General features: G+C 48.7%; 2 protein-coding genes across 3 annotated transcripts in view; both read left to right on the plus strand.

Annotated features, from left to right (window-relative positions):
• Positions 1-4,641, plus strand: part of PLA2G6 (phospholipase A2, group VI (cytosolic, calcium-independent)) — a 73,516-nt gene extending 68,875 nt beyond the window's left edge. For both annotated transcript variants that reach the window (XM_006865191.1, XM_006865192.1), the window contains 5 exons: positions 1,122-1,258; positions 1,585-1,739; positions 3,776-3,943; positions 4,306-4,379; positions 4,496-4,641. In XM_006865191.1, coding sequence (XP_006865253.1) covers positions 1,122-1,258; positions 1,585-1,739; positions 3,776-3,943; positions 4,306-4,379; positions 4,496-4,640 — 679 coding nt within the window. In that variant the 3' untranslated portion in view covers position 4,641. The remainder of the gene's footprint in view (positions 1-1,121; positions 1,259-1,584; positions 1,740-3,775; positions 3,944-4,305; positions 4,380-4,495) is intronic.
• Positions 4,642-6,055: 1,414 nt separating this feature from the next.
• The window catches only part of BAIAP2L2 (BAI1-associated protein 2-like 2), a 55,518-nt gene continuing 40,444 nt past the window's right edge, over positions 6,056-21,129 (plus strand). The window contains exons 1-4 of the mRNA XM_006865193.1: positions 6,056-6,106; positions 7,014-7,089; positions 7,899-7,985; positions 8,347-8,408. Of these exons, the coding sequence (XP_006865255.1) occupies positions 6,056-6,106; positions 7,014-7,089; positions 7,899-7,985; positions 8,347-8,408 (276 nt within the window). The remainder of the gene's footprint in view (positions 6,107-7,013; positions 7,090-7,898; positions 7,986-8,346; positions 8,409-21,129) is intronic.

Here is a 21,129-nt window from a genome sequence, read left to right on the forward strand (position 1 = left end):
GTAGCCAATGTCTAAGTTGCCCATCTCTGTCAACCCTGTGTACTGAGGGGGTGGGAGTTATCCTTGCTGTAAAGATTTGTTCCCTTTTTTGAGCTACTACATCCATAAGTATAGGTCAAGTTCATCAAATTGTAGTGGGTTACTCTTCTTTTTTTTAATTTTCCCCCTCTTCTAAGAAAATAGGAGCCTTTTTGAAGAGGTCCCAGACTCCTGGTATGGCACAGTAGGATCAGCACTAAACTACCAACTACAAGGTTGGCAGTTCAAGCCCACCAACTGCTCCTCAGAAACCCTGTACAGGATCACTATGAGTCAGAATTGACTCGACAGCATGTAACAACAACAACAACAACAAGATTCATGGTAGAACTGATTCAGAGGCACCACAGAGGGCAGTGAAAAATCTGCTTCCCATCCTGTCCCTGCTTTAGCTCCACCAAGTCAGCTCACTGTTGCCAGGCACTGCAGATGGGTCCCGTCGGAGCTGCCCTGTGACTAAGCAAATATGTACAGGGCATATTTGTCACATGGCCTGTCTTCTACCAAACGTCAAATGTAATCAAGTTTAGTACAGCGTGTTTGTTTTATGACAAATGGCATATCAAACACGCGGTTCTGAACTTGGCTTTTTCCGTGCACCTGTGCCACATGGTGCTTGGGCCAGGTCAGTGCACAAAGAGCTCCCGTAGTCTGCCCTCAGCGATACCCGAGGAGCTCACTGTGGGTGAATGGCCACCCGCTGTTTCTGTTGCCTCCCACTGTTTGTGTTCATGGATTGTTGTTAATAATCTTGTGTGGCCCTGTCTCCCCAGCATGTCAGAGCTTTGTTGTTAAGATGCAAACCCAGAAGTGGGATTGCTAAATCTTGGATAAAGACCACGTTGGTGGTTTGGACCAACCTGGCCAAGTGCTCCTCCCTGTGATGCTCCCCACCCCCACCCCAGTACGGTTTGAAGGAGGTTGGGTGGGATTTTGATCACATGGGAAGAAGCTGACCCACCCACAAGAGGGTGTTGGCTGCTGTCCAGGGTACAGGGGTAACAGTGCTGTCCCAGGAGGAAGTGGGGGGACGGAAACAGACAGGGGACCAGTAGGCCTGTTTCCCCCTCTCTTCTCTCCAGGGTGATGCTGACAGGAACACTATCTGACCGACAGCCGGCTGAACTCCACCTCTTCCGGAATTATGATGCCCCGGAGTGCGTTCGGGAGCCTCGGTTCAGCCAGAATGCTAACCTGAAGCCCCCAACCCATCCCACAGGTTCAGACTATGTTTGCTGCCTCTGTGAGCAGGCATTTGGCCCGGGGAGACTGAGGGACAAGGGGGTGGTAGTGGGGTCCTTGGCTTGTCACCGAGCAGCCTTGTTCCCGATGGTCTACTCACTGTTCCTGGTCTCTCTGAGAGGACAGACCAAGCAGGGGAGACCCCGGCCTGCCTGGAGGAGGCCCCTGGAACTCCCCAGCTGCACCCTTTCACCAGGTCCCACGTGCATACATGCCCTCACACTCACCTTGACATTTGAGGCAGGCCGGGATTACTCCAGCCCCTTGTGCCACAGGGCTACCCTCTCCCACGCCCCCCCACAGAACAGCTGGTGTGGAGGGCAGCGCGCAGCAGCGGGGCAGCCCCCACCTACTTCCGGCCCAATGGGCGCTTCCTGGATGGCGGGCTGCTGGCCAACAACCCCACGCTGGATGCCATGACCGAGATCCACGAGTACAATCAGGACTTGATCCGCAAGGTGAGAGCCACCTCAGGTCGTAGAGGAGGGGCATGACCATGACCACATACTCCGCCCACGCCTGTATGGGCAGAACTCTGCAGATCAGCTGTCCTCCGCTAATGCCGAGGCTCCGCAGCTCCTTGGCCTCACACATAAGTCTGTTTGGCAGTGGTGTCTGCACTGTGCTAAAGAAGGATTCTGAAACCCGATCAGGGGCGAGAGTTACGGCCTGGTCACGGCATCTGCTGGAGGGATCTGGAGAACAGCATGTGTGTCCTGTGCATGCCAGTCCTAGCCACTATGCCCAGTCCTGGGGACGCATCCAGTGGGGAGACAGTCTGTAAACAAGGAGCTGACCCTCTAAAGGGTCTGGAGTATAGGGACCTAGGAGGAGGGTCGCCTTTGCTTAGAGGCCTGATGGGTGCAGAAAAGGCAATGTTGAGAAGGGGACCACTTTCTGTGGGTCTGTGACTCTCACCCCCACGGCGCTCAGAGCAGCCACACTCTCGCAGTGGAGCCTTCATGGGTGCTGCGTTGTGGGTTTGAGTCCTAGCTCTGCTTGGACTTGACTAGGTAACAGTCAGTACACTGGAACCTGTGAGAGCTGGAACTTGAGGAAACTGCCTTGTTTTTCCAGGTCTCACACGTTTTCTACCTTGAATGGGGTACATTTTTACACTTGTCTATCCCACTGTTAGTGGGAAAGATTTGAGTGTTTCTTCTCTGGCAGATTTCCACCTTTCTCAGGTTTTACTCTTACTTACCAAGGTGTCCTGGTGGCACAACAGCTAAGTGCTCAGCTGCCAACCAAAAGGTTGCTGCTTGTGGTGCTGTAGATATGTACCGGACTGCAAAGTCGGTTTGAACTGCACAGTGGGTGGTTCAAATCCACCAGCTGCTCCTCAGAAACCCTATACAGGGTCACTATGAGTCGAAACCAACCTGACGGCATTAAAACAAACAGCAAAAAGTAACTGAGGGGAAAGATTTGACAACCTATTCCCATAAAGATTGTTGTTGTTGTTAAGTGCCGTCAAACTGATTCTGACTCATAGTGACCCTGTAAGGGGTTTGCAAGGAGAAGTTGATGGGTTTGAACCACCGACCTTGCAGTTGACAGTCCAGTGTTTATCCTATGGCGCCACACCAGGACTCCCCAGTGAAGATTACTTCCTAGAAAACCTCTGAGGCCATTTCCAATCTGTAACGCACGGGGTCACTATGAGTTGAAAATCGACTTCCATGGAAACACGGACCCCACTCCCCACTCCGCGGAAGTATTGTGAGAACTCAGAACATTGTCATCTGTCAAATGACGTGGGGTGTGTGCGACCTTTTCCCTGGCGGAGCTTATCCGTTTGTCTACCTACAAAGCCTGGATTCAATCCTGTTGGTGCAGCAAGAATTCTGGGGGAATCAGCTAGGGGAACGCCCTCTAGGGGCAAGATAGGGCAAGGCTTCCTGAGAAACTCGGCAGGACGAGTCCAAGCTGTTCCTATCATCAATGAGGAGTCCTGGACGCTGAGTGGGAGTCACCCACCCGAGGTCACCCCGCAAATGGGCTGCAGAGCGGAGGAGGAGCAGTACAGAGCCAAGCAGCGATCTTCGCTGAAAGTCCTCGTTTAGGAGTGGTGGGTAAGGGGAGACCATGGAGAATGGAGGCACAGGATGACGTAATGACTGGGGATGCTCACTGCCTTCCCTTCCCTGGCCATAGCCTTGACCTTGCATCAATAATAATGCCCAATCACAGCTCCACGTGTGTCGTGTAGAAGCGAGCTCCATAGGGTTTCCAATAGCTGGGTTTTCATCTGCGGTACCTCCGAGTGAACACACACCTCCATCCGTTCTGTTAGAAGCTGTTTACACCTGCAGAGCCTCTAATTCACAGGTGTGGAGTTCTTGCTGGCCCACGGAGTGTTTGCACAGGCATGATGCCCACAGTGGCCCTGTGCGGGACGAAGGGGCAATGTCACAGCCACGTAGGGCGCTGTCTCCTCACGGTCCCGCTGGAGACTCTCCCTCACCTGACTACCCCACCTTGTTCACAACAGGGTCAGGGCCATAAGGTGAAGAAACTCTCAGTCATCGTCTCCCTGGGGACAGGGAAGTCCCCACAGGTGCCCGTGACTTGTGTGGACGTCTTCCGCCCCAGCAACCCCTGGGAACTGGCCAAGACTGTTTTTGGGGCCAAGGAACTGGGCAAGATGGTGGTGGACTGTGTGAGTAGGGGCCCCTTCCCCTGGGGTCTCCTGCCCCGGGGTGCCGCCGGAGACAACATGGCTGTGTGTCCAGCTGCGGCCCTGTGTGTCCATTGGCAGGACATTCAGAGTCTGCATGCAGGGCAGTCGTCTTCCCTGCTTTTTAACTAAGCAGCCAGAATCTAAGAGGGCGGGACGCTATGGGGAGAGAGGACAAGGGGGCCGACTGCCCCCACCCCTCACTGACCTTGAACGGGCTCTGCCGAACCAAGTGTGGACCCCATAGATGGTATCCAGCGGCGGCAGCAGCCGCCCTGAGGGAACAGCTGTCCAAAGCTGGGGGGAACCTGTGGTGGGGTGCTCACTGGGCTCTTTGCTGCCAGTGCACGGATCCTGACGGGCGAGCTGTGGACCGGGCCCGGGCCTGGTGCGAGATGGTCGGCATCCAGTATTTCAGGTGAGGCTTGCTGGACCCGGACCCAGCCCCACGCCCTGACCCAACCCAACTTGTTGACCTTCCCTTTGTCCAAACTGCTCTGCTCCCGGGTGACCCCTCCCCCTTCACTTGGACAGACTGAACCCCCAGCTAGGGACAGACATCATGCTGGACGAGGTCAGTGACGCAGTCCTGGTCAACGCCCTCTGGGAGACGGAGGTCTACGTATACGAGCACCGGGAGCAGTTCCAGAGACTCATCCAGCTGCTGCTCGAACCCTGAGCCACCCACCTGCGGGCGTACTGGGCGGAGCTGGTCCTGAAGGCCTCTCGCCCTCCTCTCTTCCCGCCTTTGGGAAGTTTTTTTGATTCCAGCCTTACGAAGCCTGGACCTTCCCTGGCTGTCCCTGACAACTGCCCGACAGGACAGCACCTTGGGGCCTGTCCACTGAAACACTAAGGGTGCCCATGTGCCCACCCCACCTCCCTCAGGGCCCTGGAAGGTCTCCCCAGCCTCTGAGTGACCTATCCAGTTTCCTGGGGAATAAGGTCTGCCCCTTCCACCCCACACTGTTTTCCCTCAGAGCAAAGGCTAGAGAAAGGGAGCATCTCCCGCCCCTTCAGCCAGGGGAACCCCAGGCTCCAGGGGCAGGATTCGCCGTTCGACTTTGCCCCTCAGCACACCTGCTACCCACACCCCTCGGGAGGCTCCCAGCTCCCAAAGGTCACTTCTGGAGTTCAGTGTGCCCCAACAAGAAAGTGGCTTTAAGAGTGTGCCCTGGGCGGGGGAATGAGGGGGCACTCGAGAGGGGGGCAACCTCAGACTGAAATAAACTGTATCGGTTCAGGTTTGCTTCTGCTGTGTTCATTGTGGTGTGAATGCACTACCCCTCCACCCCCCACCTGCCTTGACCTCCAGCTTTAACCTGTCACCTTCCTGTAGGTTCCCTGGGCTGGGGTCCCCGTTCCTGTCCTCCAAAGCAGAGCAGGGCATGAAGGGCTGGCACTCGGTGCCCTGCCCCAGGCAGGCCTGCCAGGTGCTGAGGCCAGGACCCCAGACACTCCCTGTTGGTGTGGGGCCTCATTGATCTTGTGGTGTGGCAGGTGAAGAAGCCCCCATTTGACCCAGACCCCCAGAACCAGCTGCTTCCTCTCTCTGACTGGTGGCACACGAAAGTCGCTGGGGGTGGAAAGGGGCTGCTGCAGAGCACAGTGCCCTCTGATGGTGAGTTCAGCCTCCAAGGGGCTCAACCCTCTGGATCTGTCAGACGGTTCTAGAGGAGAGGTTGAACAGCTTTGGTCCCATAGGGTGCATAATGCCCAGGACAAGTGGGGGAAGGGGAGAACTCCCTCAGAACCAAGGGTCCCCTGCCATTCTCACCCTGGAGAAGGACTCAGGGGAGTGGCCCTGCCCACGCGTGCCCCCCCCCCCCCGCCTGCAGCTCCAAGGGATAAATAATTGAAGGGGCAGGTCACACGAAGCTGCCCGCGTCACAGAATGCCTTCCCCAGCGGGTCTGGTTACGCCCCAGATCGCATTCTGACATCCCCGGCTGGTGAATAATTAAGCTGCCACCTCCTCCTCCCGGCCCTTGGTCCCCAGGGCCCACTGTGCAGCTTCCCTTGCTGCCCGCCAAGCAGTGGGCACCAGCAGACACACTCCGGAAGTCCAGCCCTGCCAGCACCGTGCGCCCACTCCATGGCCCCCGAGATGGACCAGTTCTATGAGTCCACCATGACCATCTACAAGGTGAGGGTGGGTGGACATGGGCCGGCAACCTGTGCATGCAGGTGGGCTCCCGGGGAGTGGTCAGCCACACCAGTCTCAAGCTGGGTTCCAGAGAAGAGCTGTGCAGTCACCCAGAAGGAGCCCCTCACAGGCACACACCTTCTGAGCACTGCACCAGGCAGGGCAGGGTGGCTGAAGCTGAGACCCTAACTGGTGGGCGCCCAGACCCCAGATCCAAAGAGCCCCAGGGAAAGAAAGTGCCCCTCAGCCTGGGGCTGGAGAGCTGGTCTCTCATTTCTAAACTGTTCATTTGATTCCTTGCCTCTCTCAGAGGTATGGAGAGCCCGTAGACATTTATTTAGCCCCTTCTGTATGTAGGTCCCTTCCCTGTAGGCCTCACATGACCCTACCTGTGGGGTGGAAAGAAATCACCCCATTTGATAGATAAGGATAGAGGCTACGATGAAGTCTGATAAATGCAGGGGAGGTTAAATGCTTGTTTAAGGTCACAGAGGGAGGAAGAGGAGCTGCTGGGATTTGAACCAAGTCTATGTCCATGTCCAGGGCTGTTTCTACCCCCCAGGTGCTCTCAGCTGGCCACAGGGATCCCAGAGGTTTGTCCTGAGCAGAGCGAGATCTGCCCCTTTTCCCTGTGTGACTGATTCCCAACAGCCCCAGACTTAGGACCACTGCAGTAGAGAGGGCAGGTTGGCCGCAGTGTGGGCATGAGCTCCGTTTGAGGGACACTGTCTTGGGGACTGAAGTCCACCAGGACAGGTAGGTGAGCAAGGAGACCTGAACTTAGAACAGGTCTCCCAAAGATGATTTTAAAACTCCCTGTGGCTGAGTACAGGGCTTCTGAGGTTTCTCCCTGGGATGGGGATTTCCTGTCTTTCACCCACCCTCTCACCATTGCCCTTGGGTCCAGAGCATCATGGAGCAGTTCAACCCCGCCCTGGAGAACCTGGTGTACCTGGGGAATAATTACCTGCGGGCCCTCCATGGTGAGTACCAGACCCCCTCCCTCCCACTTCTCCAAACCCGTCCAGGCAGCACCCTCCCCACCTAACCCCCATAATGAACAGTCATCCGCAAGGCACACTGCACCTCCTCCTCCCCACACTCTTCTACCCCCACCTCCCCCCCACCCAATCTATACCCCACACCCTGCTCACACAGGTGACACCAAATCCTCCCAGGCTCGGCAGCTCCCACACAACCCAGCACCCTGGTGTCAGCGGCTACACACATTTCTATGTGTTACTAGATCTGTTCAGTGACCCACCGGACGCCCAGTGTCACCTCTGGGCCCAGCCTTATGTCCACAGCTGGTTCTCCACACGCCCCGCCCCTCTGCCAGCCTCATGGCTCATTCAGTCCCCTGCAAACAGCTACCCTTTCCCACCCCACTGTGGCACCATACTGCCCCCCAGCAGCACTGATCAACAGAGCTGGGGGCCCAAACACCCAAGGCAGAGTCCCCTCCAGTCCCACTCCACCCCGCCTTTCAGGACTTGGGAGTCCAAGGCTGCTCTGCTCCACCCCTGCTCCAGGCTCCCAGCCCTCACCCTGCCCTGTTCTCCTGCACCCTGAGCCTCCAACTCATACCACACCTGCTGATGGACACTCACTGGGCCAGCTGCACCCCAGCCTACCACAGACACAGTCTCCCTTCTCTGTCCACTGCCACAGCCCCAGCTCCCCACCCCACACCCCTCCCTCCTCTGTCCACTGCCGAGACCCCCCCCCCACCCCCCTCCATGAGCTCCCCTCCACACCCCTCTCTCCTAACTGGAGCCTTCCTCTCCCCCAGCACTGTCCAAAGCCGCTGAGGTGTACTTTAATGCCATCCAGAGGATCGGGGAGCAGGCCCTGAAGAGCTCCACCACTCAGACCCTAGGTGAGTGACTGCACTCCACTGCACCCCCACCTTCTTGGGGGATGGGGGGCTCGACCCCCACTGTCTGCTATCCAGCCACTGGGTCCCTGGTCTGTGCCATCAATGCCTCCCCTCAGGACCTGGGCCTGCTTTTGCCCACCATCCTAGGATTCCACAGGTGGGTCCTTCAACAGATGCACACTTCCAGAAAGTTCCCCTAGATACAGGCCTTGCACAAGGGCCCCCAATCCTTCCCCTCAGCACAGCCCCTCCCCCGTAGCCCCTGGGCTGAGCTTGCTGAAATCCACCTCTGGCAGCTTCTGATGGGAGGGGGGGACAGATCAGAAGCCCCCACACTGAAGCCACCTCCTCCATGCCCCAGGTGAGATCCTGGTGCAGATGTCCGACACCCAACGGCACCTGAACTCCGACCTGGAAGTAGTGGTGAGTGTGGGACACCATCTCCCGAATTCCCCTCTCACGGAGGACTTGCTGACCCCCACGTGGCAGGCTCTGCTGGTCATGGTTACCTGGGTTACTTTGTTCCATCCTCACGGCAGCCCTAGGAACCAGGTGCCATGTCTAGCCCCATTTTACAGAAGACAAAACTGAGGCTCAGAGATTGAAAAGCGAGCCTAAGATCCCAGAGTAACTGGAGAAGGTAGGATGAGAAGGGCTACTGTTGGGGTGGGGGCATCAGGCCCCAGCCCCTTTGCCTCTTCCCCTACTTCATTCTCCAAAGGGGCAGCCACAGTGAGTTGAGTGGGTCATTCCCAGGAGTTAAACCTTTCCACATCCCCACAGTCCCCACTGAACATGGGTTCCCTGGTGAGGGGTTTCGGGTCCTGCTGCTCTAGCAGCCCCAGACGAAGCCCAGCCACCTCAAAGTGCTGGCCCTTCCCAGATCCAGCCTGGTGTCCACACCATACTTCTCTCAGCCCAGAGCTCTGTCCTGCTTCCAGCACAGATGCAGATGTCCCTCCTCCAGGAATGTTCCCCCCTCATCTGCCTCCAGCCCCTGGCAGGTTCAGCCACTCCTCTCTCTGGATGCCAAACAGAGGATTAGTTTTGTACTTAGTACTTAGACTTCGGGTTAAGACGTCCAACTCTGCAGCCAGAACACCTGGGTTCAAATCCCAGCTCTACCAGTGACTGGCTTTGTGACCTAAGACAAGCTGCTTAACCTCTCTGTGCCTTAGTTTACTGAAGTTGTTGTTGTTGTTAAGTGCCGTTGAGTGGTTCCGACCCATAGCGACCCTGTACAGGGTTTCCGAGGGTGTAAATCCTTACGGGAGTAGAAAGCCTCATCTTTCTCCCGCAGAGCGGCTGGTAGTTTCGAACCGCTGACTTTAAGGTTCGCAGCCCGATTCATAACCACTATGCTACCAGAGCTCCTTTTACTGAAGTTAGGTGACATCAAGTCAATTCCAACTCATGGTGACCCTATATGTGTCAAAGTAGAACTGTACTCCACAGATTTCAAGCAGCCAGCTGCCAGGTCTGTCTTCCAAGATGCCTCTGGGTGGATTCAAACAGCCAACATTTTAACGAGTTGTGGTTGTTGTTAAGTGTTGATTTATAGCGGCCCTGTGTACAGGGTTTCTGAGACTGTAAATCTCAGGAGCAGAAAACTTCATCTTTTTTCCCATGGAGCAACTGGTGGGCTCAGTCTAGTGGTTACCTTACTGAGCTACCACACTCCTCTTTGGCTAGTGGTGATGGTTATGTGCCGTGGAGTCAGTTTCGACTCATAGCGACCCTGTACAGGGTTTCTGAGGCTATAAATCTCTATGGGAGCAGAAAACCTCATCTTTCTCCTGTGGAACAGTTGGTTGTTTCGAACTGCTGACCTCGGGGTTAGCAGCCTGACTTGTAACCACTATGCCACCAGAGCTCCTTTTTGCCGTGTTGTTGTGTTGTTGTGAAGTGCCATCGAGTCGGTTCTAACCCATAGTGACCCTGTATAGGGTTTCCAAGGAGCAGCTGGTGAGCTTGAACCACTGACTTTGCAGTTCAAACGGCTTTGCAGTCTGACGCATTAACCCACAGCACCACACCAGGACACCTTTTACCTAGTTGTTGTTGTTGTTGTTGTTAAGTACCATGGAGTCGGTTCCAACTCATAGTGACCCTGCACAGGGTTTCTGAAGCTGTAAATCTTTACGGGAGAAGAAAGCCTCATCTTTCTCCTGCCTAGTAGTCAGTGCTTAACTAACCATTTGTGTGAGGATTAAGTGTAATCTGCTTGCCACCATCCATGACAACAGAAACCTCACCATGTGTTTTAGCTGTGATCATGAAAAGTAGAATTTACTTCCCTGTCTCCAGCCCTTCCACACCCGGGAGCTCTGCAGGGCAGGAAATGGTCTCCTCCTGACTGTAGCATGTACTGCGTGGGTCCTGTCGTGTGCCAGGCATTTACTGCGTGCGTCCCTGTCGTGTGTCAGGCATTTACTGCGTGCGTCCCTGTCGTGTGTCAGGCATTTACTGCGTGCGTCCCTGTCGTGTGTCAGGCATTTACTGCATGGTTCCCTGTCGTGTGCCAGGCATTTACTGCATGGTTCCCTGTCGTGTGCCAGGCATTTACTGCGTGGGTCCCTGACGTGTGCCAGGCATTTACTGCGTGGGTCCCTGACGTGTGCCAGGCATTTACTGCGTGGGTCCTGTCGTGTGCCAGGCATTTACTGCGTGGGTCCTGTCGTGTGCCAGGCATTTACTGCGTGGGTCCTGTCGTGTGTCAGGCATTTACTGCGTGGTTCCCTGTCGTGTGTCAGGCATTTACTGCGTGGGTCCCTGACGTGTGTCAGGCATTTACTGCGTGGTTCCCTGTTGTGTGCCAGGCACTTTTATAGGCACCAGGGATACAGGAGACAAAATTCCTCCCAAAGAGGAGAGTCTGAGCAAACCCAAGATAAACAAGTGAGTATAATAACATGCTGCTGCTCTTGCTACTATGGTGGTTAGGTGTCGTTCAGTTGGTTCTGACTCACAGCGACCCTTTATAGGATTTCAGAGAAGCAGTTGGTGGGTTTGAACCACCGACCTTGTGGTTATCCAACATTGCCACACCAGGAGCTTATATGTGTTGCTATAGAGGTAGCGGTGGCAGTGGTGAGTCGGTTTTGACTCACAGCGACCCTGCATAGGGTTTCCGAGGCTATAAACATTTACAGGGAAAAAAAAAAAAAAAACTTTACAGGAACAGAAATCCTCATCTTTCTCCCACAGAACAGCTGGTAGTTTCGAACTACTGACCTTGAGGTTAGTAGCTCGACTCATAACCACTACACTCCCAGAACTCCTTATGTGATGCTGTAAGATGCAGTAAATATATGGAGAAGGAAATCAAAGAAGGGGGATAGGAAGTGCTGGGGGGCTGCAGATTTTCACAGTTAGTCTAGGAAAACCTCTCTAGAAAGCTGGCATTGAGAGATGACCTGAAGGAGATGAGGAAGTTGGTTAGGGAGATGTCTAGGGGAGAATGTCCTGGGCTGAGAAAACAGCATGTGCAAAGGCCCTGAGGGGGGCCTGCCTGGTATGTGAGAAGGGCCCAGGAGACTGGAGATGTGACCAGTAGTCAGTAGGGGTCCTGGTTGGACTCTGGCTTTTCCTCTGGGTGGAAGAGGCCACATTAGAGGGTTCTGAATAAAGAAGGGACAGGATCTGACTTAAGATGGGTCAGCCTCACCAGAATACCCTCCATGTTCTCCCATCGAACTCAGAACGCTTGCCTGCCTCTGAAAATGACCACTGGTCTGACATTTTCTTGTGTTTCTTAGTATTTTTAGCACCTCAGCATACATTCATACTCACTATAGTTTTGTCTTGCTCTTTTAAATATATATATATAATTTGCAGTCCAGTACATTAACCTACAACACCACACACACACATATATCTTATCTATAGATATAGATATACAGAGAGAGAGAGAGGAGAGAGGTTATCAGCTCGACTCATAACCACTACACTCCCAGAACTCCTTATATGATGTGTAAGATACAGCAACTACATGGAGGGAAGCCTTGGTGTGGCACGGTGGGTTAATGCATGCTCTGCACTGTAAGGTTGGTTTGAACTGCAAAGTCGACAGTTCAAACTCACCAACCGTACCTTGGACACCCTATACAGGGTCGCTATGGGTCAGAACCAACGTGACAGCTCTTAATAACAACAACAATATTTATGTTTAACTTTCTTTTAGTCTACTAGTTTCCTCTCCATCCTTTGTTTTGATTTTTTCCCCTTAAAGTCTATCTGTTGGCGGCCCAGGGGTCATTTGAGACTCCCACAGTCTAGAATTTCTCATAGTCTGGATGTTTCTGAGCTCAGACTCTTTGCACAGTTCAGCTTGCTCCTCTCTGGATACAGAGGCTTGGTGAGACTCAGATTCCATCCCTTTGGCAAGATCCAGGGAATGCTGACTCCTCCACCAGGAGACACATTACATCTTTTGTCACGTGATATAAGCAGCGATAAGTTCTCAGTGTTTCTAGATCTGTGAATGTACTGAAAGTTACAAAATGTTTGATGCTATTTATTTTTGTTGTTAAGTGCTGTCAAGACAATTCCGACTCACAGCGACCCTGTATAGGGTTTCCAAGGAGCGGCTGGTGAGTTTGAACCACTGACCTTGTGGTTCAAACTAACCTTGCAGAAAAGACACTACCCTTTAGGTCGTATTTGTTACTCACAGACTTCTCTTATGTGTACTTTGGATCTTCATAGAATATCTTCAGTATCTGTCTCTTTCTCTTAGATAATTTGCTTCTTTCTTCATTTCTTTTTTCCTCCACTTCCAGATTTGTTGTGTTGTTAGTTATTAGTTGTGTTGTTAGGTGCCAATACGTTGGCTTCAGCTCATGAGGCCCTTGTGAAGAACAGAAGAAAATCCTGCTCAGTCCTGTGCCATTTTCCGTTGGCCCTCTACTTTACCAGACCTGATGTCCTTTCCTAACAATTTGTTGTTCTTCTCCTAATGATGTGTCCAAAGGAAGATAAAGTCTTACCATACTTGCCTCTAAGTCACATTCTAGTTTAATTCTTCTAAGATTAATTAGTTCATGATAAGCTCAATCCACTGCTGACTAACAGAAACCCTATAGGACCGTTGAATAGGTTCTGACCCATAGCGACTCTCTATAGGGTTTCTGAGGAGCAGCTAGTGAGCTTGAACTGCCAACCTTGTGTTTCAAACCAACTTTGCAGTCCAGCACATTTACCCACAGCACCACACCAGGACTCCACAGATATTTATAGTTGTTAAGTGCCATCGAGTTCGTTGTGACTCATAGTGTCCCTGTGCAAAGTTTCTGAGGAGTACCTGGTGGGTTTGGACTACTGACCTTGTGGTCCATAGTCCAGTAATGATCCTACAGCGCCATACCAGGAGTTGCTCAGTCTCTCAGTCTCTCAGTATCTCTCTTTGTGTGTGTGTGTATATATATATATATAGTGGTTGTATGCCGTGGAGTTGGTTCTGACTCATAGCGACCCTATGGGTAAGCGATAGCTTTTATAACTTCAAAAAATCTTTTCCTATGGTTTTGTGTAGTTTCCAAAAATAAGACAAACTTCTTTCTGAAATGTCCTGGGGCTGTTCCTCTCTCGTACTTTTGTTGGGCTTTTCTTTTTCCTTTGTCTCGCTTGTCCCTGTTCTTGATTTTTATTCCATCTCCAACATTTTCCCTCAGTTTGGGCCTGATTCTGGAACAGAACTTCCTGCCGCGCTTGACTTGGAAATGCTTGTAGGGGCTACACTACTGGAGACAATTCAGATTCTACCCGAAACCCCTTGAGTTCTCTCCTTTTGGATTAGCCAAGACCCCTCAAGTTTCAGCTGCTGATCACAGGTCCTTGCTGTGTCTCCAGTGAATTCTTGGGGATGTGGTGGGGGTTCTGCTTGTTCTCAGCACCCCCCCCCCACTTCCTCCTGTACAGATGCACATGTGATGGAGGCCTCAGAGCTGCCAGCCACTTGTGTTTGGAGGCTTGTGGGAGTATCTTCTCCTATAGTTTTGTTATGAATATTATTATCTGTGAGTTTGGAGTTTTGCCATATAGTTTCTCTGTTTTTATAAGAGAATGAGGGAAGGTTTTTAAACTACACTGTCGTTACCACCATCATCCCACAAATGGGCTTTTTGTTTTATCTAGGTAAAAGTATATAATAATATAATAAATGTTAGGAATCCCAATGTGGTTCTTTAGGATGAGCACTGGATTGCTAACTGCAAGGTTGGTAGTTCAAACCCACCAGCCACTCCTTGGAAACCCTATACCAGGTTGCTGTAGTCAGAACCAATTCAATGGCAGTCAACAACAGCAGCATGTTAAATTTGATAAGTTTCGACCACTGTATACACACATTACCCTGTACAGGGTCGCTATGGGTCGGATCCGACTCGATGGCACTTAACAACAACAACAAACAAGAATTGGAATATATCCATCAATCCAGAAGGTTCCTTTGGAGGTGGTGGTGGTGTGCCGTGGAGTTCTGACTCATAGCGACCCTGCATGGGGTTGCTGAGGCTGTCAGTCTTCATGGGAGCAGAAAGCCTCATCTTTCTCCCAGAACAGCTGGTAATTTTGAACTGCTGGTCTTGAGGTTAGCAGTCCGACTCGTAACCACTATGCTACCAGAGCTCCTTGAAAGTTCCTTTAGCATCTTTAATTTGGAGATTAATTTTACCTATTTTGAAACGTCACATATATGGAATCATACCGTAAGTGTTTTTTGATGTTCAACTTCTTTCATTTGGTCTGCGAGACTGATTCAGGGTTGCGTGAATCAATACTTCATTCTGCTCTATTGCTGAGTAAATAGTCCATTGTGTGAGTATATAGCATGCTTTGTTTTTCCAGTCTTCTGTTGATGGTCGTGTGAGTTGCTTTTATCTTTGGGCTACTATGAATAACTGCTGTGAACATTCTTGTCCAAGTCTTTTTATGGACATTTGCTTCTCTTGGGAAAATGCCTAGGAATGTATACTCAACTTTGTAAGTAAAATCCACTGCCAAAGAGTTCTCCAAAGTTACTGTACCATTCTTCATTCCCACTAAGGCGCTCTGGAGGTACCGTGGGTTAAGTATTGAGCTGGTAACTACATGTCGGTGGTTCAAACCTACCGGCCACTCTGCAAGAGAAAGAAGAGACTGGCTGCTCCCATAACGATTTACGGTCTTGAGCACCCTATGAGCACCCTATGAAGCTATTCTACTCTGTTCTAGAGGGTTGCTGGGAGTTGAAACTGACTCGATGGCAGGGCTTTTTTGGTAGGTTTCACTCCCACCAGCAATGAATGAGAAGGACGGCTGTTCGACACTTTTACAAATATTTGATGTAGTTAGTCTTTTTTTAGTTTATCCATTCTGGTGGACTTTTAGCAGCTGGTGGATTTGAACAGCAGATCTTTCAGTTAGCAGCCCAACGCTTCACCCACAGACCCCCCAGAGCTCCTTCTTAGCCATTCTAGTGGGTGGAGAAAGTTATTTCAATGTGGTTTGATTTTGCACAGCCCTGATGACTAAATATGTTTAAATATGCTCATTAAGAGTTCAGGTAGCTACTTTCCTAAATGTTTATTTAGTCTTTTGCCCATGTTTTATTGAGTTTACATCATTTATTGCTCACTTATAGGAGTTCTTTATATAGTCTGCATATGAGTCCTTCAAATATGTGTACAGTGAATATTTTTCCCCAATCTGTAGCTCATCTATTCATTTTCTTAGTGATGTCTTTGATGAACCAAAATTTAAAACTTCAGTGAATTTACTAATGTTTCGATGGCTTGTGTCCTGTGGTAAACAGAATAATGGACCCTCCCCCCGCCCCAGATAATCTCAAGAACCTGTGAGAATGTTACCTTATGACAAAAGGGACTTTGCAGATGTGATTAAACAAAGGACCTTGAAATGGAGAGATTGAGCTGGGTTATCCCAGTGGGCCCAGTGTAACCAGGATCCATCCAAGTAGAAGAAGCCCGGGGAAGGAGAGTCAGAGTGATGTGAGAAGGGCTTAATTCACTGCTACAAGCTTTTGAGATGGAAGCCATAAGCCAAAGAGTGCAAGAGGCTGTTGTTAGGTGCCATCAAATTTATTCTGATTCATAGCGGTCCTGTGCACAACAGAATGAAACGCTGCTTGGTCCGAAGCCATCCTCTCACAATTGTTGTTATGTTTGAACCCATTGTTACTACCACTGCACCAATCCATCTCATTGGGGGTCTTCCTCTTTGTTGCTGGCCCTCCACTTTACCAAGCATGATGTCTTTCTCCAGAGACTGGTTCCTCCTGACAACACATCCAAAGAACTAGTGGTGAAGTCTCAGCTTCTAAAGAGCACTCTGGCTGTGCTTCTACCAAGACACATTTATTTGTTCTTTTGGCAGTCCATGGTACTTTCAATATTCTTCGCCAATGCCATAATTGAAATGCATGGATTCATATGCACTTGGAGATGCCGTATGATTAAGAGCCATGGGACTGTCCAAGCTGCACAGAAGTCATTGGCGAAAAACAAGGCTCCAGGAATTGATGGAACACCAATTCAAATGTTTCAATAAACTGATAGCGAGCTGGAGGTGAGCTCATTCATCTATGCCAACAAATTTGGAAGACAATCACCTGGCCAAAAGATTGGAAGAGATCCATTTTGGTGCCCATTGCAAAGAAAGGTGACCCAACAGAATGCAAAAATCATAGAACAATAATACCATTGACATCATACTGGAGGAAGACTCATTAACAAACTTCGTTATGCAGATGACACAACCTTGCTTACTGGAAGTGAAGAAGACTGGAAGTGTATACTGCTGAAGATCAAAGACCACAGCCTTCAGTATGGATTGTACCTCAATGTAAAGGAAACAAAAATCCTCACAACTGGGCCAATAAATAACATCATGATAAACGTAGAAAAGACTGAAGTTGTCCAAGACTTCATTTTACTTGGATCCAAAAGCAACACTCATGGAAGCATCAGTCAGGAAACTAAATGATGTATTCCATTAGGCAAATCTGCTGCACATGACTTCTTAAAAGTGTTCTAGAACAAAGATGTCCATTTGAGGACTAAGGTGTACCTGACCTAAGCCATGGTATTTTCAATTGCCTCATATACACACAAAAGTTGGGCAGTGAATAAGAAAAACCTTAGATAAGTCGATGCATCAATTCATATGACAAACCAAAAAGGAAGAACATGCTTAACATTCCTCCAGTTGAAAGAACTGAAGACAAATGCAATGCCACTACTTGAAATATTGAGGGATTCTCTGGGCCAAATATTAAGTGATACAGGAAGCATCAAAAGAAAAGGTACACCAAAAAGAGGCCTCTAGAAGATAGAAGGAGCCCTTGTAACTTAGCAGGTTATGTATTGGGATGCTAACCACAAGACCAGCAGTCCAAATCTACCAGCCCCTCTATGGGTGAAAGATAAGACTTTTTGCTTCGGCAAAGATTTACAGCTTTAGAAACCCTATACAGTGTTGCTATGAGTCAGAACCAACTCGATGGCACACCACCACCACCAGAAGCCAGGGAACAGATTCTTCTTCTTCTTCTTGTTAAGTGCCATCTAGTCGATCCCGACCCATAACGAACCTGTATAGGGTTTTAGAGGAGTGGCTGGTGAGCTTGAACTGCTAACCTTGTGGTTCAAACCGACTTTTGCAGTGCATTAACCCACAGTGCCACACCAGGACTCCAGAGCACCCCAAAAGGAATGTTACCCTGCTGACACCTACAGTGAGACTTGTGTTAGATACCTAGCCTATAGAACTATGAAACAATAAATTCACACTATTTCAAGCTGCCTAGTGTTCACCAATTTGTTATGGCTGCCACAGAAACCTAATACATGTCCTATCTAAGGAATATTTGTTTGCCTACTCCATGGACACAAAGATATTCTCCTAAGTTTTCTTCTAGAAGCTCTATGTCCTGTGTTTTACATTTATTTCTGTAATCTGCCACAAATTTATTTTTGTGTATGTAGTAAGATGGGATCCATGTTCATTTTTTCCCTATGTGAATATTCAGTTGTTAGAGCACCATTTTCTTTCCCCAGTGAATTGGCTTGCTGCCTTGGTCAAAACTTGACTGATAACATATATGTGAATTTATTTTGGGGACTGTTTATTATGTTTCATTGATATACTTGTCTATCTTTATAATGCCAGATTGTTAATTTCTATATTTTCATAGGAAATCTTGAATTCAGGTGGAGTAAGTCTTCCAACTTTGTTCTTTTTCAAAATTATTTAGGCTATTCAAAAGTCTACTCATTTCTATATAAATTATAGAATCATCTTGAAATTTTAATAGAAATGAATTAATCTATAGCCTGATATACATGTGAATGTAGGATAATAAATAAGGAAGACCAGAGAAGAATAAATGCATTGAGTTATGGTGTTGGAGAAGAAGATTATAAATGCCATGGACTTCTAAAAGAATAAACAAATTTGTGTTGGAAGAGGCCCAGCCAGAATGCTCCTTAGAAGCCTGGAGAAAGGCATCATGCTTGACGAAGTGGAGGCTCAGTGAAAAAGAGGAAGACCCCCAATGAGATGGATTAGCACAGTGGCAACAGCAATGGGATTGAACGTACCAATGATGATAAGTATGGTGCAGGACTGGGCAGTGTTTCATACTTTTGTGTATAGGGTCACTATGAGTCAGAACCAACTCTGCAGCACCTAACAGCAACAACATAGATGGATGGAATCTTAACAGTATTGAGTCTTTGTATCCATGGACATGGTATATCTCTACACTTACTTCTCAGCAGTACTTTGTCATTGTCAATGTAGCAGTCTTGCACATCTTTTGGTAGGTTCCTTCCTAAATATTTGATGCTTTACAAAGCCATTATAAATTGAATTTTTCTTTCAATTTCAATTGTAAGTTTTTTACTTATATTTTAATAGGATCACCATGACTGCTGTATTAAGAATAAATGGTTGGGTGGAGGTCAAAAGGAGAAGCAGAGAGACTACCTAGCAGGCTACTGCAATAATCTAGGGGATAGACGATGGCATGGATGAATGAGCCCTTCCAGTGACACATCAGTTTTTGAAAGATTTCAATTTGTATTCTGTCAATTCCCAGAATTTTGTTTTTCATCCATGGCTTCAGTGCACCTTGGACTTCCTCCTTCAATACCATTGGTTCTTGATCATATGCTGCCTCTTGAAATGGTTGAACGTGGACCATTTCTTTTTGGTACAATGTCACTGCATATTCCTTCCATCTTCTTTTGATGTTTTCTGCATCATTCGATATTTTGCCCACAGAATTCTTCAATATTACAAGTCAAAATTTGAGTTTGTCTTCAGTTCTTTCAGCTTGAGAAGTGCTGAGCATGTTCTTCCCTTTTGGTTTTCAAACTCCAGGTCTTCACCCATTTCATTATAATATTTAACTTTGTCTTCTCGAGCTGACCTTTGAAATTTTCTGTTTAGCTCTTGTACCTCCTTATTTCTTCCATTTGATTTAGCATCTCTATGCTGGAGAGCAAGTTTCAGTGTCTCTTCTGACATCTAAGGTATAGTGAAGGCGTTGGCAAAGAACAAGGCACCGGGAATTGATGAAATACAAATTGAAATCTTTCAATAAACTGATGAGGCACTGGAGACACTCACTCATCTATGCCAAGAAATTTGGAAGACAGCTACCTGGATAACTGATTGGAAGAGATCCGTATTTATGCCCATTTCAAAGAGAGGTGACCCAACAGACTGCAGAAATCATTGGACAATATCATTGATAACCCATATGAGTAAAATTTTACCAAAGGTAATACAAAAACGGCTGCAACCATACATTGACAGAGAACTTCCAGAGGCTCAAGCTGCATTTGGAAGAGGATGTGGAATGAGGGATATCATTGCTCATGTCAGATGGATCTTGGCTGAAAACAAAGAATACTAGAAAGATGTTTACCTGTGGTTTATTGACTACCCAAAGGCTTTTGATCGTGTGGATCATGACAAGCTAAGGACAACATTGTCAAGTATGAGTATTCCTGAACACTTAATTGTGCTCATGAGGAACCTGTACACAGACCAAGAGGCAGTTGTTTGAACAGAGCAATAAAAACCAAATGGTTTAAAATTGGGAAAGGTGTGTGCCAGGGTTGTATTCTTTCACCATACTTATTCAACCTGTATGCTGAGCAAATAATCTGAGAAGCTGGATTACATGAAGAAAAGCATGTCATCTGGATTGGAGGAAGACTCATTAACAACCCATGATATGCAGATGATACAACCTTGCTTGCTGAAAGTGAAGAGGACTTAAAATATTTACTGATGAAGATCAAAGACCATAGCCTTTGGTATGGATTGCACCTCAATGTACAGAAAACAAAAATTCTCATCACTGGACCAATAAACATCTTCATAAATGGAGAAAATGAAGTTGTTAAAGACTTTATTTTGCTCAGAACAATCATTAGTACTCATGGAAGCAGCAGTCAAGAAATCAAACAATGTATGGCATTAGGCAAATCTTCTGCACAAGACCTCTTTAAAGTGTTAAAGAGCAAAGATGTCAGTTTGAGGACTAAGGTGTGCTTGACCCAAGCCATGGTATTTTCGATAACTTCATATGCAAGAAAGTTGGACAGATAATAAGGAAGATTGTGGAAGAATTGATGCTTTTGAGTTATGGTGTTAGAGGAGAATATTGAACGTACCATGGACTGCCAAAATAACAAACCGATCTGTGTTGGAAGAAGTGCAGCCAGAGTGCTCCTTGGAGGCCAGGATGACCAAACTTCATTTCTCATACTTTGGACATATTGTCAGGAGGGACCAGTCCCTGGAGAAGGATATCATGTTTAGTAAAGTGGAGGGTGAAAGGAGACGAAGATACCCAACGAGATGGATTGGCACAGTGGTGGCAGCGATGGGCTCAGGCATAGCAACAATTGTGAGATTGGTCCAGGGCCGGGCAGTGTTTAGTTGTGCATAGTGTCGCTATAAGTCGGTACTGACTTAATGGCAGCTAACAACAACACCGTCCACATTTTTTCCTTTTGATTTAGCATCTCTACACTACAGAGTATCTTGATTATATCTTCTATATATCTTGATCATATCAGGATTGATAGGATTATAACACGATTGATAGGATTAGGAGAGAACATCTTGA

The sequence above is a fragment of the Chrysochloris asiatica genome, unplaced genomic scaffold (assembly GCF_000296735.1).
Source record: "Chrysochloris asiatica unplaced genomic scaffold, ChrAsi1.0 scaffold00076, whole genome shotgun sequence".
Classification (NCBI taxonomy): Eukaryota; Metazoa; Chordata; class Mammalia; order Afrosoricida; family Chrysochloridae; genus Chrysochloris; species Chrysochloris asiatica.